This window comes from Trematomus bernacchii, unplaced genomic scaffold, assembly GCF_902827165.1.
Source record: "Trematomus bernacchii unplaced genomic scaffold, fTreBer1.1, whole genome shotgun sequence".
Taxonomy (NCBI): domain Eukaryota; kingdom Metazoa; phylum Chordata; class Actinopteri; order Perciformes; family Nototheniidae; genus Trematomus; species Trematomus bernacchii.
In genome coordinates this window covers 3,082,157-3,097,965 of record NW_022987662.1, presented here as the reverse complement: position 1 = coordinate 3,097,965, position 15,809 = coordinate 3,082,157, and the positions used below count along the sequence as shown (strand labels likewise).

At 40.5% G+C, this 15,809-nt stretch overlaps 1 protein-coding gene across 1 annotated transcript in view; it reads left to right on the top strand.

The window, feature by feature from the left end:
* The window catches only part of LOC117486949 (laminin subunit alpha-2-like), a 189,440-nt gene that overhangs the window by 123,760 nt on the left and 49,871 nt on the right, over positions 1-15,809 (top strand). The window contains 11 exon segments of the mRNA XM_034135550.1: positions 426-602; positions 730-915; positions 1,213-1,331; positions 1,939-2,056; positions 4,735-4,887; positions 8,470-8,594; positions 8,815-8,901; positions 9,240-9,433; positions 12,421-12,563; positions 13,181-13,279; positions 14,815-14,926. Coding sequence (XP_033991441.1) covers positions 426-602; positions 730-915; positions 1,213-1,331; positions 1,939-2,056; positions 4,735-4,887; positions 8,470-8,594; positions 8,815-8,901; positions 9,240-9,433; positions 12,421-12,563; positions 13,181-13,279; positions 14,815-14,926 — 1,513 coding nt within the window.

Here is a 15,809-nt window from a genome sequence, read left to right as displayed (position 1 = left end):
TCATTTACAGGTCTTTGATATTGTATGACACTTTAAATGTATTCAAATGAATGATAACACCATTCTCAACACCTGTATACTCTCACATAATGTACCTGATATGTGGCAAGTACATGGTGAAATAAGGCTGTGTCTAAAAGGTACTACCTCACAAAATAACCCGTTACCTTGGTTGGTGATTGGCTAATGGTTACACAAGCCAAAAAATCGTTATGACATCATAAAGTGGCTACAAATCTGATCAGCTCATTTTCAGACAGGTTTTTATTTAAATGGATCAGGACGAAAAGAGATGAAATCTTTTTTCCTGAAACTTTCAGAATCTCTTTCCACAGAGGGGACACATGTTGATGTATAAAAGACATGAACAAGTGGATTTTGCATAATAGGTGACCTTTAATATTGTTTGCTTTTGTGCGTCCCAGTTGGCGCTGAGGCCCGAGCAGACGGTGCTCCCTCTGGTGGATAAAGCCAACACCGTGGAGACGAGGAGAGGAGTGACGTTCCAGCATCCGGAGATCATCGCTCACACAGACGTGCTCACCTCAACTCTCTCTGAACCGTACTACTGGAAACTACCCGAGCAGTTCAGAGGCTCCATGGTAGGAAACTCTCAACTCTTCTCAACACATCTATCTCAAATCAAGCCAACTTTGTCAGAGTGGAAACATTATACAATCAGTGCAGTCTTAATTAATATTTCAATCAATGCCCTTCATCTTTCTCCAGATCACAGCATATGGTGGACAGTTGAAATATGCTGTGTACTTTGAGGCCAGAGAGGAAACCGGTCCTTCATCCTACGAGCCTCAGGTCATCATTAAAGGCGGTCCTAACCGTAATATCCTGATGACACGGCACATACCGGGACTGCAGATTGGCACGCTCACCCGCCACGAGATCGACATGACAGAGGTAAGAACGCTTGGATAAAAGTGGAATATTTCAAATAAATGAAGGAAAAATCTGCGTTATGGAACAGAAAGAAAGGTCTGTACAGGGTAGCTCTCTGTGGTGCAAATCTATTAGCACATCCACCAGTTTTGTTTTATAGAATTATTTTCTTCTATTAAATACCAACTATCAAAGTTAATGGCACTTCATTTTGGGAGGTCTATCAGTCCATACAAACAGGGTCTGGTACATTGGTCATAGACTGCAGTAATAAAATAGATTTGTCATTGTGTTTAATGTTTGCGTTTGTATTTACAGCACGAGTGGAAGTACGCAGATGGCAGGTCCATGACTCGAGAAGACTTCATGGATGTTTTGTTCTATGTGGAATATATCCTCATTAAGGCTTCTCACGGAAACTTGATGAGACACAGCCGGTAAAACCCACACACACACACACACACACACACACACACACACACACACACAAACTGTGTTTACAGACTCACAAATAAGGCGTACAAGCACACACTCAGAAGTTAAAATACACATATACAGTATGACATCCTTTCTTCTTCTCTCACTGCTCTCTGCCTAGTCAAACTGCAGAAGACATTCACACACACACACACACACACACACACACACACACACACACACACACACACACACACACACACACACACACACACACACACACACACACACACACACACACACACATTCCATGGCATGGCATGCACCTCCACACAGCGTGGCCACTTAAATATGAAATAGGATAACCTGTGTTAAATACAGGTTTCATTTGTATCTCAGAATAAAAGCCATTTCCACAGTGATACATCATTCTGCAAATCATCATATATAGTTGTGTTTAAATACCTGCATGTATCCTCTTTGACATAATGAAAGGAAATTAAATAAATTATAGCAATTTCCAACAAACCAGTGTTAGTAAAACAAACAAAAACTCAAAATAAAATACTTGTTATCATATACTTCACTGTATTATTGGATGCTTAATGATGACTTTTTCTCCCCCAGTATTTCAGAACTCAGTTTGACGGTGGCCGAGGAAGGCAGACCAAGCAAAGAGACCTTGAAAGCCCATCAGATAGAGAAGTGTGATTGTCCAATCGGATACTCCGGATTCTCCTGTGAGGTGGGTGCTCTACTGAACACACCCTCACACACGCAACACTGCACACATGTGAAGTCCTTATAAAACTTTTCCAAAGGTGTTCCTTAGAAATCAGTTATCAGTTGTTGCAGGAGTCAGCAGGTACTTGAACAGGATTTAAAAAAAGCTCTAAACATTTCTGTACTACAAGTTCTTATTTTTATCGGCCAACAAGAGTCTTCGATAAGCTGAAATGTTCTTACAATAAAATCTAAAATCAACTTTCACCTGTTGGATGAAACTGGGAGACTTGAGAGGTGAATTTTCGCAATATAGCCAGTGAATATCAGCATATAACTGTGTCAATACCTTTTTCTGTAGATTACTTTCTGTGTAATAATTAGTTTGATGAAATTGCTTTAATGCAGCAGCCGAAAGCAAACTACATAAAATTGGAACATACATAATATTCAAGTCATGAAAACAGTGTTAATATTGCAGAAACTAAAATAAATAGTGTTCATATTGAAGTTAAAACAGGATTTAACAATACAAACATGAATTACAGAGCGAGTTCTCTCAGTACTTCAGAGGAGTGGGTGCTTTCTGTCTGCTGCCTTCAGAATGTAAACATGGAGGTCACACACTCCGCTTTCAATACTATCTCTCAAGTTTCCAATTTACATTTAGTTAAGAGTTTTAAGCCTCTGCGACGCCTTTCAGACTCTCATGTGTTTTTTTTTCTTTAGCAAGGATTAAGCCTCACTGAGCGTCTCTTCCACTCAGTTGTGATTTTGTTAAAGCAATTGACTTTCAGCTGCGTCCAGCTCCTTCTCTTAAGCCACAGAAAGCATATAGCAGTCACTCAATCTGTAGTTTAATGAGGATTTTGTAGTGGCAGCTTATGATACACAAAGGCAACAGTTCTGGGCATTTCTGCTGCATGGCGGCGCCTGAGAGTCATTCAGGTATTATCAATCAATCAATCAATGTTTATTTATATAGCCCAATATCACAAATGTTACATTTGTCTCAGTGGACTTCACAGTTTGTACAGAATATCAGTATGACAATACGACACCCTCTGTCCTTAGACCCTCACATCGTACAAGGAAAAACCTCCAGAGAAAAACCCACAGTTTAAAGGGGGAAATGGGAGAAACCTCAGGGAGAGCAACAGAGGAGGGATCCCTCTCCCAGGACGGACAGACGTGCAATAGATGCCGTCTGTAAATCGAAGAGATAATACATTTTACAGCATAGGTAGTCCAAATGTTTGGAAATGCATGTGTCTATAATAAGAAGATGAATCCACGAGGATGTCAACAATCCTGTGGGAGCCATCAGGGAAGTAGTATGATGAGAGTCAGGCAGGACCACAGTGACAGGTTCAGCCACGACTCGAAGTCCAGGACTCAAATCCAGGACTCAAATCCAGAACTCAGTATTATTATTTTTTTTTTTTTAAGTATTATTATTGTGTTAATCTTAAAGGGACACATGAGTTGCCAGCAAACTTTTAACTATATTTTTCAACCTCTGTTTCACTTTGGCGTTAGCAACTTGGAGGGCAGAGGCACAGACATCTATATTGCCATAGAAAAAAATTAGCCGTGTACATAATTTAGGAGCTACAGATACCGTTGAAAAACTGCCAAATGCAAGCTAAATAGCAAGCGGCAGCTAAACTTGAAATGTTCAGGTCGTAGAGGTCTTGGCTGACAGATGGCCATTCTATATGTAGCTGCCGTCGTTGTTAATAAAGTATTTTTAAACGGGCGTTTAGCGCTAGCAGAGGGAACAGATGGCTCTTTAAATGGACTCCATTAATTATTACTGAACAGGAGAGAGAGGCAGAGAGAGTTACCTTGCATGCCTCTGTGTGTGCGTGTTTATCTGCATGTTTTTGTGTGTGTGCGTTGAGTGAGTGGGTTTGGGAGGGTGTGTGCATGTGTGTGATCAAAAGTTACTGAAGGGAATAACTCTTAATTGTATGTGTGTGGGGGTGTGTGTGTGAACGAGAGAGAGGAGTGGTCAACAGTTGCCTTGAGAAATAACAATTAGGGATAATTGTGTGGGTCCATTTCTGTAGTTCTCTAGTGTCTGCGTGTGTCTGTGTGTGTCTGTGTGTGTGTGTGTGCTCCAATATCAGGCAAAGTGTGGAATAACTGTTGGAACACATGCCATCTCTTGCTCCTTCCATCACATAATGACATCACTATGTAACACTCATACTTCTATTGGCTAGTGCTCCAACACATTTTACAAGATAGGCTAAGGGGGCGGGACATCTCTGAGCAGTTTACTTATCGCAACAGAGCCGGCCAGTTAACCAATTAGAATAGACTGGGCTCTGGTTTCAGACAGAGGGTGGAAATGAGAAAAATAAAGACCTTTTGAACATTAAAGCATGTAAACATGTCATAGTAGAGGCACAACATACAAATATGAACCTGAGAATGAGCAGAATAGGGCCCCATAAAAACTACATCTAATCGTTTACCCTAATTTTCCCTTTCATTCTATTTCTGTCTGTCTCCTGTCTCTCTGTCTGTCTCCTATCTCTCTGACTGTCTCTCTGTCTGTCTCCTGTCTGTCTCTCTGTCTGTCTCCTGTCTCTCTATCTGTCTGTCTCCTGTCTCTCTGTCTGTCTCTCTGACTGTCTCTCTGTCTGTCTCCTGTCTCTCTGTCTGTCTCTCTGTCTCTCTCTCTGTCTATAGGAGTGCGCTGCAGGTTTTTACCGTCTTCGCTCCGGCTCCACAGCATCTGCTCCTGCGTCCAGAGTGCCAACCGCTGCCGGCATGGGCAGCTGTGTTCAATGCCAATGCAGTGGGCACTCTTCCACCTGTGACCCTGAGACATCCATATGCCAGGTAAGTGTGTGTGTGTGTGTGTATGTGTGCTCGGCCACTGGAGACCCTCATACTGCCATATGCCAGGTAGTTTCTGGAGAAGAGAGTGAGATGAGAGAAAGAAAGTGTGTATGTGTGTGTGTTGGGGGGGATGTCAGGTTCTGTAATTAGCCCTGCAATAATTAACGACCCCGGGGCTCATTCATATTTTGTTTAATTTCCTCTTCTCTGGATCTGACCCAAAGTTACATCCTCACTTTTGGAAAGAGTGGAGAGGATGGTCTTATCAGGAGATTAAACCACATTAAGGCAAAGAAACCCAACCCTTAAAGTGTAACACAACATGTACTCAACAGTGACAGATCAACGGAATTGTTGTATTTTGATTTTCTAAATGCTCTGAAATGTCTCTTATTTTCCTTCTGACATTGTATTTATTTAGTCAGTGCAAATAAACTTAATGCAAAACACTTGGAAAAGAGAAACACTTGGATGTTTGGAGAGTGTGTGTTTCCATGATATTCTGCCTGCCTGTTTTCCGTACATCACACTGGTGGCTTGTGGGATAAATCTGCACATGCCAGTTGTTAGTCACTTCCAGCCTTTTCACAATCTGGTCAGTTTTGTTTTGATTCCCCATCTGAAGACTTCTACCCCGGGGAGAAGTTGGTCACATGCTGCCCACAGGTCAGCGCTCATATTTGATCTGTAAAAAAACTGGCAGCCTTCACATAAATTCACTGTTTCCCCATGATTTTAAGGCCACAGAGAAAAACGGTTCACACCGAAACAGAAAAATCCATCTCAGAGACTCATTTTGGACAAATTGGAGTTCCCATTTAATTATCTGGCATACACACTTGTAAACAAACTCTAAGAAGATGCTGGCAGCTGCGTTCTCTTCGAGCCTTTTCTGAAAATTGATACCCTTTTTTTATGATTAGTATTTTTCTGAAGACTTGAAATATTGCAGGTAGTACGAGTGGCTCACCTTTCTTCATTTAATAATTGCGGTATTATTACAACTTTTTGGAAAGCAGATTTGTTTACAAGAAATACAACTAAGTGTCCAATGTAGCTCAATTATTTGTCAATTTTCTTTTGCTCTAGGTGGAGTGTGGGATTTGTTGTTCGCTCATGACAGAGTGTGACTGATTACTGTCTGAAGAACATATAAACATGACAACTAAAAGGATCAGGAATGATGTAAAGTGTTCAATCATTTATTCCACTCATAATCAAAAAAACACTTACAGTACAGGCATAAAAAAACATTCCTAATGTAAAATGCTTGAATCTTGTTCTTAAAGACACTTTGTTTGAAAGTATGGATTTAAACAATAATTCATGAACTTTCAATAGAATCATATTTATGATAATCGTAAATAAGTATTAGCGCTGTCTTGATATACATACGTTGGCTGTTATCCACCTCAAAGTCTTTGGATGTGTTCAACCACACCAGAGAAAGCTTTGTAATTATTTATTTGTAATTACAGCAACATTCACAATTAGTTATCAACGACTAAGGACATTTCCAAAAAGACCTAATGGATTAGGGTGTAAATAGCACTGTCTACCTTATTTGATTTTGCTTATTTCCTGTGTTTATAGTTTATACCCTCTTTTCCTCTCTCTTTCTAACACACACTTCTTTGACTCTTCCTCCTTGTAACGTCCTTGTTTCTTTTTATTCTATACCTTCAGTTCTCTAATTGTTTTGCCCCAATCTCCCTTTGCACTCCCTTTTTTTCTCTCTCACCTCTCCCGGATTTCTCTATGTCTGCCAATTTGTTTTTCTCCCTCCTTACTTCCCTTGCGTTTGATTTCTTTCACTCTGCCTCCCAGCCATTTATTCCTCGCCCTTTTCCATCTCGCTCTCTATAACGGCGTCATTAGCATTTTCTATCCGAGCAGGCTAAATTGAAAATGCTAAACGAGTTTGTTTCTGTGGTAATTAGTGGTAACGAGGAACACAGGAAGTTAATGGAAATGACTTGCCTCGTTAGAAGGCAACTTCCTGTTCCACTGATTGAAGTTCCCATTTTCAACAAACAAGGCGAACACATAAGACTGAACCCCGGGGATATTAAACAGAGAGGGCTGCGTGTTTGTGTAGTGTATATAATATATTTGTGTGAGTGTACATTGTTTGTGCTTTTATGACTGTGTGTGTATGTGTGGGTATTGTTGTGCTTTTTACTATGCAGGGTGTATATATTGTGGAAATGTACTGTACATATATTTGAACACTCTGCACTTTTGCATGGTATCAGTCAGAAAAAGGTAATGTGTTTCTGTTTTAGTTTGAACATTGTGTGATAAGCATAGCCGAAAAGAAACTGAACATATTTTGGATAAGGTTATGTTGTCATTGTACCCTTGTGGCTATCCTTAAAAAAAGTTTAAAAAGTAAACGAATACTTGAGAAAGGAGGATTACGAAACTCTTTGACGTGTGAGATCGCTAGCTGGCGGCTAACAGCTAGCTAGCCGCTGCGGATCACAGTCTCACATCACCTCCTCATCATGCAGGAGTGGAACTGAGCCCAAAAGACATTTATTACTGTGTCGACTACATTTTCTATCAGAAATAGTCCAGGCTAGATATGCCCGTGTGTGTGTGTGAAGGTACTAGAATGGTTTAGAAACTGTAGGAGGTGAAAAAGAAATGAACAACCACTTCCCTGCTGCTAGCGATGCTCGGCACCGCAGAAGCAGCTGCGATCACACCAGGTACTTTCCAGTGACAGTGTAGATGTGTGAATCTGTATGCATGTAAAAACAGCGGCCGCTCAATCAACTTTCTCCTGGATAACAAAAAGTCACCTGATTGCTAGTTGTTTTCATCTATTTGTCTGAAAATCTAGGGGAACAGACAGCTTTGAGGAGATTGAAACTGAAATAACTTTTTGTGTCACTGACAATGAGTGTAGGCTACCACCTTACAGCGAAGCACACCAGTGATTAAAACTGCTACTATCCAAAATTGTTAAGTGAACTGACAGCGGGTAACAGTACCAGCATGCCACTATTTTTCTTTTTTATACGCGTCATCTAATCTCGATGTAAATCAACCAGCGGTGCCAGGATAATTATCTCACTTGCCAAAAAACAAGCCTCCCCTATGCCACTTTGTCAGTAATGAAGGAGGGGGTGATGGGTGACCCCGTCTGTCGTCTTTTCAATTACTCATTGTCAAATTGAGACAAGTAGACACATACAAGGGATTGTACACGTTATAATAATTTCCTCCAATATTTTTTTTTTTTTGTTATGCTCAAACAAATCTGGTGTCTCGCTTTCATTGTGCCAGTGGCAATATTCAAATACAACATGCAGATGAAAGTGTGCTCTTAATTTAATTTGAAAATTAGTTTAAAGATGAAAAGCTTTTGAGGATAAGCAGAATGAGGGTTTTTTGTGTAATTATGGTCCAGCTGCTCACACGGTCACATTTTGCATACACGCCAAGAGCTGAGGATGATGGGAAAATGTAACATCCACACACACCAGGGTTAGAGTCATGGTAGGGTTGGAGAATAAATGAAAGACGATGCAATATCTTCACAAATGTAACATTAATTTCTTTTTTTGTGTGTAGAAGTGCCAAGACAACACAGAGGGCGATCGGTGTGAGCGCTGCGCTGCGGGTTTCTATGGTGTGGTCCGAGGTTTCCATGACGACTGTAAACCCTGCGCCTGTCCCCTCACAAACCCAGAGAACAAGTAAACTTCTTCACTGATTAATCTTTTTTTTTTATGTCTAGCAGGATGAGAATTTGAAAGGATGTTGTATCAATCGTGTATCACATAGTTATATTGGTCATTCTCCTTTCTAATGTAAATTCGGGTTATTGTTGCTGCAATTTGCAATGTAGACTTTTTTTCATTATATGTTCACTGAAAGTAATACAAGCTTTTTCTGTGGAAATCTTTCCATGTCTAGTTTCAGTCCAACGTGTGTAACAGAGGGATACGATGACTACAGATGTACCGCCTGTCCTGAGGGATATGAGGGCAAATACTGTGAGAGGTAAGAAACACTCACTAAAATCATAATCTCCCTATCATAATTAGTACAGGTTGACATTTTGATATAGGACGTGGAATGAATCAAATGCCCATGACATAGGGAAAAGTTGACAATGCAAATGTTGAACTGTGCAACCAAGGTGAAAGTATGCTATGAGTAAAACATATTCGGAGGTGTGTGTAGAATGTAGTTAAGTTTGTTTTGCGACCAGATTCCTTGGTTCCCAGTCCTCATTAAAAGTCCTCATTTATGTGTTCAACCAAAAACGACAATTTATAAATGCTAGCAACAATAGCACTCACCCCTTTCTTTCGTTCCCGTGATTCCCCGCTGTCCAGGTGTTCTACCGGTTACCATGGTAACCCGCGGATGCCAGGCGGCCACTGCGAGGAGTGTAAGTGTTCGGTGTGGGGGGCGCTGCCCGGACCGTGTGACCCGGTCACTGGCCAATGCCGGTGCAGGGTCGGGGCATCGGGGACGTCATGTGACCAGTGCATGGACCGGCATGTGTGTGGAGCCGCTGGCATCATCTGTAAGACTAACACATTTATATTTAAACTATTGTTGGTGCTTCCTTTCTGTCTTTCTGTCTTTCTTTCTTTCATTCTTCTCTGGTTTGGAGCCTATACTTAAGCTTTGAAACTTACAAGTTTACTGACAAAGTGGTCTATATTATGAGAACATAAATCTTAATGCCAATAGTTTTAATAGGAAGTATATAGAAGAAGAATGTGTTAAAGAAGAAACTAACCCCAAAAGGTGCCCAGAGCTCACCTTTGCCACGCCCAATCATAGCATTACAACTCAAATCTTATGTTATGCATTTTCTTTGTGTCATTAGGTTATTGATCAGGCCCACAGACATTCCTCTTTCTTGTATTTCATTTGTATTTAACGGCCCAGCATTGTCATCTGATATTGTGCTTTTTTATTTTGGCGATGAAATGGAAAATGAGCCCATTTTCTCCGGTTGCCATGGGAGCCAGGGAGTCGTGGCAGAAGTCAGATTGAAGTCATTTAGAATATAAATTCAATGTAATTTAGAGCTAATTGAGACTTAATATGACCATAATGGCAGGGCCAATTCGGTGCCATTAGCATGTCTTGAGCTAAGAGAATATAGAGGAAAAAAGGTTTTAAGACTGAGTGTGAAATTGCTGCTGTCAGGTCAGGGAGGAAATTGCTTGCTCAGGTCTTTATGTGTCCAGACACAAAGCGTGTTCATAAATTGGCACTGCGAGAGCTGCGGTGCACCCGGACTCCAAACCGGTCGCTATACGTCAAAACTGTAATCACAAGTCCTGATGGTTTACTGAGTGGAGCGATCACACTGCTGTGCACTTGTTGAAGAGTGATTGCTCTGCGTTTTGCCCTTTCTGCCGTCCTATCAAACGCCACCAAGCAGGGAGTCGGCACTTGAATAAGAGGAAATTCAGGTTCATTTCAAATGTACAATATAACATAATTTGCACTCAAACTGAGCAAATGTTGAATATGTGAATTCCTGGCTGGCGTTATTGAATGTTACCTAAATCCACATTGCAAAAGAAAAATGAATTTATTTCTGGATGAAACATACAGGAAGTTTAATAACCTCAGAAAATGGCTAGACATATTTTAAACAGAAACAAAATCATAGCCATAAGATATTTGAAAATGTTGTCCCCTCTTAATATTTGTTTAATTTAATATTTTGAGGCACAAGTTGCAATCTGACTTAAACGTGCAAAGATTTAAATGTGAGTAAACTACATGGTTAGCTCTTATTAAAATGCAGTTCCTACAGTATATACCAAACAGATTGTTCTTGCCTTTGTCAAAATAAGTGTACAGCATTGTGTCTTTATCTCAACCTGGACTAATGAAAACTGGACTTTTCTGTATAGTCATGATGCAAAGTAACTAGGAGCATATCAGGCATACACTGCACAGTAACAATGATGATGCTCAAATAAATCCCTGCAGAAAGTAGAGTTACAAGTCCATCTTGCAACAAACCAAATGCATAGGAGTTGTGACTCACTAAGGAGAACAGGTGTGTATTATTGCACTTGTATGTTGTGCATGTGTGTTTGAGTTTCCTGTGTGAGCATAAGGTTACTAAACTGAGTGTGAAATAATCCTTGACATTCACTGAGGCTTACTTTGGGCGTCCGTTGAGCTTTCATGGTTGTGATACTTTATCATAAACTTCTATATATTTTATATGCTGTGAAGTAAAAATGTGATGATGTGCATTAATGGACATAAAATAGAGATTTGGCACTGCAATCAAAACTCACAGTGTCACCTTTTCCAGTGAGATAATTGGGACACCGTTTGTTCAACCGAGCTTTTGAAATGGCAAACACATTTTAAATCCATTTAACTTTGACCAAGTAACATGTCATAGATTGCTTTGAAATTAAAGTAGTTGTGTTTGTCAATCTGGTGAGATCTTGCCTATCCACTACAATTATAATTGTCTTTCTAGTTAAATGTGTTTACAGTATGCTTCTTGTTTTTTTAAAGTAATGTGTAAAAACCTAGCATGGTGGAACAACCCAGTAATTCTCCAAGCAAACTTAGAAGTAGCGAGACATTCACCATATTGTTATAAACAAGAAGAGAAGGACAGAACGGAGCTAATTTGAGAATCTCTGGCTTGTCTTGCCAAACATTGTAGAGGTAGGAAACAAGCAGTGACACACAGAGAGCCCTCAGTGATGGAAGTGAGGCTTTCTGTGTGTAATCACACCCTGTGCGAGTGTGATCAGGAGGTTTCACGCTTTGTGGAAGTTAGTGATTACAGTCCTTTGTAACTGGGATTCTAAAATGTCTTGGATTTTATAAATTGCTATTGCACCGTTACTGTACCTGCGTGTGACTGCATCAATGCATTTGTATTTTCCGGTTTTGTCAGAGATTGATAGAGTAAAAACTGTTTTTATTTTATTTAATTCATCTTTGATTTCCCTTGTCAGAAATTTTAATTTCTGCAATAAATCAGCCTCGGGCTATAGAAGAGAAGAGAAACTCCACACACACACACAATAAAGAAAGAAAATGTGAATGCGCTCATTTGAAGTGAATTCCCTCGTGTGTTTGTGCGTTGGTTTGTGTGTGTTTAGCCTGCAGTGTGAACTCATAATAGGTTATTTTTCCTCTGTGCGCTGAATTTCATGCATCGACAGCCCTGTTTTTCTGTTGCCACTCACTTAAACACAAAACACAAGCAGTCACTGCGATCACACACTGATGTGTTTACAGACTCACAAATAAGGCGTACACGCACACACTCAGAAGTTAAAATACACATACAGTATGACATCCTTTCTTCTTCTCTCACTGCTCTCTGCCTAGTCAAACTGCAGAAGACATTCACACACACACACACACACACACACACACACACACACACACACACACACACACACATACACACACACACACAAAACCAAGCAAACCTCTCTAATAGATTCAGTTGACCTCATTTGCCTCTAGCTGTGTCTAACTGTGTGTTTACGTTTGTTTCTGCAGCATGTGATGATGAGTGCTCGGGTCTGTTGATCAGTGACATGGACCGCCTGTACCGCATCATCACTGAGGTCACCCTGACGTCGCCCCTCCCACCACCTTATAAGGTGTTGTACCGCTTCGAGAACATGACGGAGGAACTAAAGGTAACAACTGTTAGCATGTTTGGAAACTCATGTCCTTATTATACAGTTAAGGCTTTCATAACTTTCAATTGAATTTCCTCAATTGACGTGTTGATAATCACCACCATTGGCTGCAGTGTATAGAACTAATTGATATCATACAACGGGATCATTTGCTCATATTTTTAAACAATTGACGTTGTTAACTATGTTTGCTGTGACATATTCAAATAGTTTGTCTTCTATCACCACAGAGGTTAGTTTTTGGATTATGGATAACATATCATAAAAACTTCTCGTCTGATTTTCTATGAAACTCTGTGGAAGAGTGTGAGAGTGGGCCAGTTAAAAAACAGTTAGATTTTGGAGCAGATCAGATCACATGGCTGACCCACAGTTTTTTCTCACTTTAAGTAACATTGCTAGAGATGGCATTTGGCCTTGACTGCTCTCTCTCCAAGAGCCCTAGTATGTTTTGTTTTTCTCTTTAATTATTTCTTTATTCCGTTCTCGCCTTGCTTCTACTTTTCTCTCCGGCTCTACAGCACAGAGCCAGGCAGTTCAAAAGCTTAGCCCTGAGCCAAAATGTGTCAGACATTGCTCCGTGTAATTCCTTCATCTCTGTTTCTCTCCTGCAGCACATGCTGTCACCTCAGAAAGCTCCGGAGAGATTACTGCAGCTGGCCGACTCCAACATGGGATCACTGGTGGTTGAGATGGACCAGCTACACAGCAGGGTACACACTTTGGTTTTCCTGTTGGCTCAACTTAAGTCTGTGTTCCTTTCTGTCTTTATTCGGATTATGCCCTCTGTCTGTAAAATAACGAGATAAGGCAAATAAAGACTATGGCCTGCAGTGAGATCATAGTTAACGGCAAAACTAATGTACACCAACGACACAAGAGACACAAACCAGTCCAGCCAGTAGCTTGCTGCAGCATGCTGATTGACATAAAAGAATACACTTTTCCAACATATCAATAAAATGTCAGAAACATATTTAAAGTTTTAACAGAAACCTGAGGAAACCCGATAGAAAGTGGACATCATCTGACACAATGAAACCCTGAACATCAGCCTTTTATTTTAGTTTTAAAAGTTGACATAACCTTTTTGGCCCCAATTACTACTCAGTTTTCTCTGCAATACCACTGGACCCAAGGTTTGCATTGTGGTCAGTTGACCAAACACAAATACATTTAATATATGTATCATTGCTAATAAATTGTCTGAGAACTCGGTTTAAGCAAAGCGAACCCCCCTCATTTGGATTATGAACTGAAGAAGGTATCCTGTAAAGATACCAAATAAAAGTCCCTTTGCCATTTATCTGTTTACGCCTCCAACTGTCAATCAGCAGAATAATGTTAAAAACAGGATGTGAATCCCACCACCTTTGTGCTCAATTTCACCCTCGTGTATAAAACACATCAGAAACACCATTGTAATGTAGTAGTTGTCAACATCTGAGCAGGGCCCTGGTCATAGCATAACCCATTAATGCTTGAAAGTATCTTAAAAGTATAGCCAGCCAAAACTAATTCTATGTCTTCACTCTCATACAGAATAATAAAAAAAACTATATCAACTTTTTTTCTTTCCTCTACTTTACAATGCTCGGATTCACAGCTATGTCTCTTAAGAGGAGTTCACCAAAATGGAAAAACATTTCTTGAGTGCAGGGGGTCGACAAGTGCCAAGTGGAGAAAAATAACACTCACATTCACGCTGTCAAGCTACACCCTTTTAGGGACCGGGGCCTTGACATTTGTTGACAGCAGCGCTATCACCCACGGCCCATCACACACACACACACACACACACTCACTCACACACACCAGTGAAAATGATACAGCCTGGTCCTGTCAAATCACAACAATAATTACCATCTCTTTCTTTCTTTCTGTGTGTGTGTGTGTGTGTGTGTGTGTGTGTCTTATGATGCTTTTTCATATCTGTCAAAGAATCATCCATCTCCCTGTCCGTGTATGCGTTAATATTTGACTTATATGTTTTCTTTTGTAGATCAATAATTCATGTATCTATGTGTGTACAGTACGTTGCAGTATGTGAGTGCACATGTATAATTGAAAAACTGACAGATAACAGACCAGACTGCTCACACGCAATACTATTGATTGTATATGTGTACGTGTTGCCATCTTCCTCCGTCTCTTCCCTTCGTTTGTTAGACAGAAGTCAACATGTTCACTTATTCAACACTTGTGTATTATTATTTTACGACGTGTGTTTGTGCATGTGTGTGTTTAGGCCACCAAGGTGTCTGCTGACGGAGAGCAGGTGGAGGACGATGCGGACAGGATTCATAAACGAGCTGAGGACCTGGAGCAGTTCATCAGGGACACACTGCTGGGAGCTCGAGGTAGACGAAACAAACACCACCTCCATTAACTGCCTCCATATCCTGCAAACCACAATTTCCAGGTTTATCTGTGTACTGTTGTTTGTATTTGTCATCGGAGCACATTGCATCACTCTGAATTAAATGTAAGCAATCCATGTGGGAAATGTGGGTAATGACAGAAGAGAAACATATATAGATTATGATATTAAAGATTAAAAAGTATACAGGCAGAACAAATAAAAAGCAGCAAATAAGTGTAACTGTAGCATCTTCAGAAAGACCAACACGTTGAATTGGATTTAAAAGCAGTACTTTGATGAGAAAAGTGTCAGACTTGTGTTGCCTTTCTGATGTGTTGCCACCCAAGATCAACACAAATCAGAGACCTTGTTTGACTGCGGCCTTAATTGATTAAAATCCTATTAGGCCCACCTTTTGAAGGAGAGGCATCCTTGGAGTGAGACAACCTGAACACCTCTCTGTCTCCTCTTTAGCTCACTAATGGAAACTGTAGCTCAGACACAATGGATTGTGGGCCGACGGCCAGCTGCTGGTGCAAAGTGTTGCTCTAACAATAAAGACGGATCCAGCAGGCTGCAGCATCAGTAACCATGGCGATAAAGAGTCACCCACTAAGATGAAAGGCTGCAATGATTCAGTTTGTTTTATTTAGTTTGCAGCTAGTTAGCAAATAACACTTAAAGTTTGGAATGCTTTCGTGTTTTTGTTTAGCCACAAACAAGATGTATCCACAGCTTAAGGTTGTAATACTTCCTTCAGGCAAGAGGATATGTCCCCTCTGGTGTAAACCATTATCTCACTGGAAGGACTTTGCGGTACAGTCCTGATTGTTCACTCCTGGCTTCACACAGTGTCTTGCTCTCTCTCTCTGCATGTGTAA